General features: G+C 48.4%; 1 protein-coding gene across 1 annotated transcript in view; it reads left to right on the top strand.

The window, feature by feature from the left end:
* The window catches only part of PPP1R18 (protein phosphatase 1 regulatory subunit 18), an 11,304-nt gene extending 10,154 nt beyond the window's left edge, over positions 1-1,150 (top strand). The window contains exon 3 of the mRNA XM_012804689.2: positions 278-1,150. Within this exon, the coding sequence (XP_012660143.1) occupies positions 278-297 (20 nt within the window). The 3' untranslated portion in view covers positions 298-1,150. The remainder of the gene's footprint in view (positions 1-277) is intronic.
* The last annotated feature ends 479 nt before the right edge of the window (positions 1,151-1,629 follow it).

Here is a 1,629-nt window from a genome sequence, read left to right as displayed (position 1 = left end):
AGGCAGGAGACTCGCTTGAGCCCAGGAGTTGGAGGTTGCTGTGAGCTGTGATGCCATGGCATTCCACCCAGGGGGATTGCTTGAGGCTCTGTCTCAAAAAAAAAAAAAAAAAGAATGCCTGGCACAGAGTTCAAGCTAAATGAGTGATGGTTGTTGACACTGGTAGTACCTGAAAGATATAGGACTTGCTGTATGCCAGCTGCCCTTAGGTTCAGAGGAGAGGGCAAGAGGCAGAAGCCCTCATTCATTCTCTATCATTATTGCCCCTCTCCCACAGATGAGTCCTGCCGGCGGTGACCTTCTTCCAACATGGGTACATACCTCTCTTCTTCCTAGAACTGAAGATCTTGGAGCCCAGAAAATTTGGAGAAGATAGATCCTGAGCCTGGCAGGGAAGGGCAACCAACATCTTCCAACTTGCTTTCCCCATCCTGTTCCTGGGGGCAAAGCTATTTGCTCAATTTCCATCCTAAACTGAGGTCACTGGTGTGGGTGGGGTTAAACATGCTGGTGCATCCTAAGTGGCTCAAGAGTGAGCAGCAAACCCTTGGGCGGAGCACAGAACTCTTTGAGAGTGGAGATAGACACCTCCCATCTCCTTGGCAAGGTACACTTTCCTTTTAACCTTCCTTGACTCCCCACTGTCCTGTGGAGACTCTCCAGTTACAAGCACTCATCTCCCTGGGAGGCCAAGATCCGCTTCCATTTACAAGCACTCCCTCCTGTTCTCTAGGTTATTGCCCCCTTTGTTTACAGCTCCTGCCTCCTCTCTCGGCCATAGCCTTGTTTACAAATCCACCAGCTCCCAGCCCCACCCGCCAAGTCCCAGGTTTACAAGCCACACTTACTTGCTATGATGCGTGGAATCCTCTCCTCTGTCCCCTCCAGAACTGGGAGGGTGGCTTCCTCCACTTTTGCTCAGTATTACTTTGCCTCAGTTTTCCCCAAGAGGGAAGGCTAAGAATCGTAACTCTGTACCCTATGATAGTTATTTAATTCTGGTCCTCCTAGTGGTTCACAATTGAATTGGAGTGGTATGGGGTGACTAAGAAGGCACCTAACTCTCCTCCCCCATTATGCCTTCTTTATCAATTTCCTGTTTGTTTTGTTTGTTTTTTAACTCTCCATAATAAAATGGAGCTCTACCCACTCTCCTGCTGGTTCTTCTTAAGGAAAAGAAAGTGCATGTGAGGGGAAGCTCTGGTGGCTGTCAGAGGGGAAAATGAGAGGGATGAACCAGGAACTAACTCATCACTAATATGGAGAAAGTGGTCTGAGAAGCTGTGCATGGGTTTCATGCAAGACAAGCAGGCAACATGAGAGAGGGCAGTTGCATTCACTAGACTGGAACAGCCATGAGGGCCAACTGTCATTTGGGTTCACTGACATATCCCCATTCCTAGAACTTAGTAGGCACACAAAATTATTTCTAGAATGAATGACTGAAAAAAGTGAATGAATAGATGAAAAGAGCTGAAAAATTGGAAGCAGAGGACACTCTGAATTGAAGGGTTCCAGTATTTGTAAGTCTGCTGCAGGAAGGGTGTGGTGGCTCAGCTCGGTGCCTGTGGCTCAAGTGGCTAAGGTGCCAGCCACATACACCTAAGGTGGCGGGTTCGAATCCAGCCC

The sequence above is a fragment of the Otolemur garnettii genome, unplaced genomic scaffold (assembly GCF_000181295.1).
Source record: "Otolemur garnettii isolate 467f Iridium unplaced genomic scaffold, OtoGar3 scaffold00031, whole genome shotgun sequence".
NCBI lineage: Eukaryota > Metazoa > Chordata > Mammalia > Primates > Galagidae > Otolemur > Otolemur garnettii.
The sequence above is the reverse complement of the archived record's forward strand: the minus strand, read 5'-3'. Positions and strand labels throughout refer to the sequence as shown.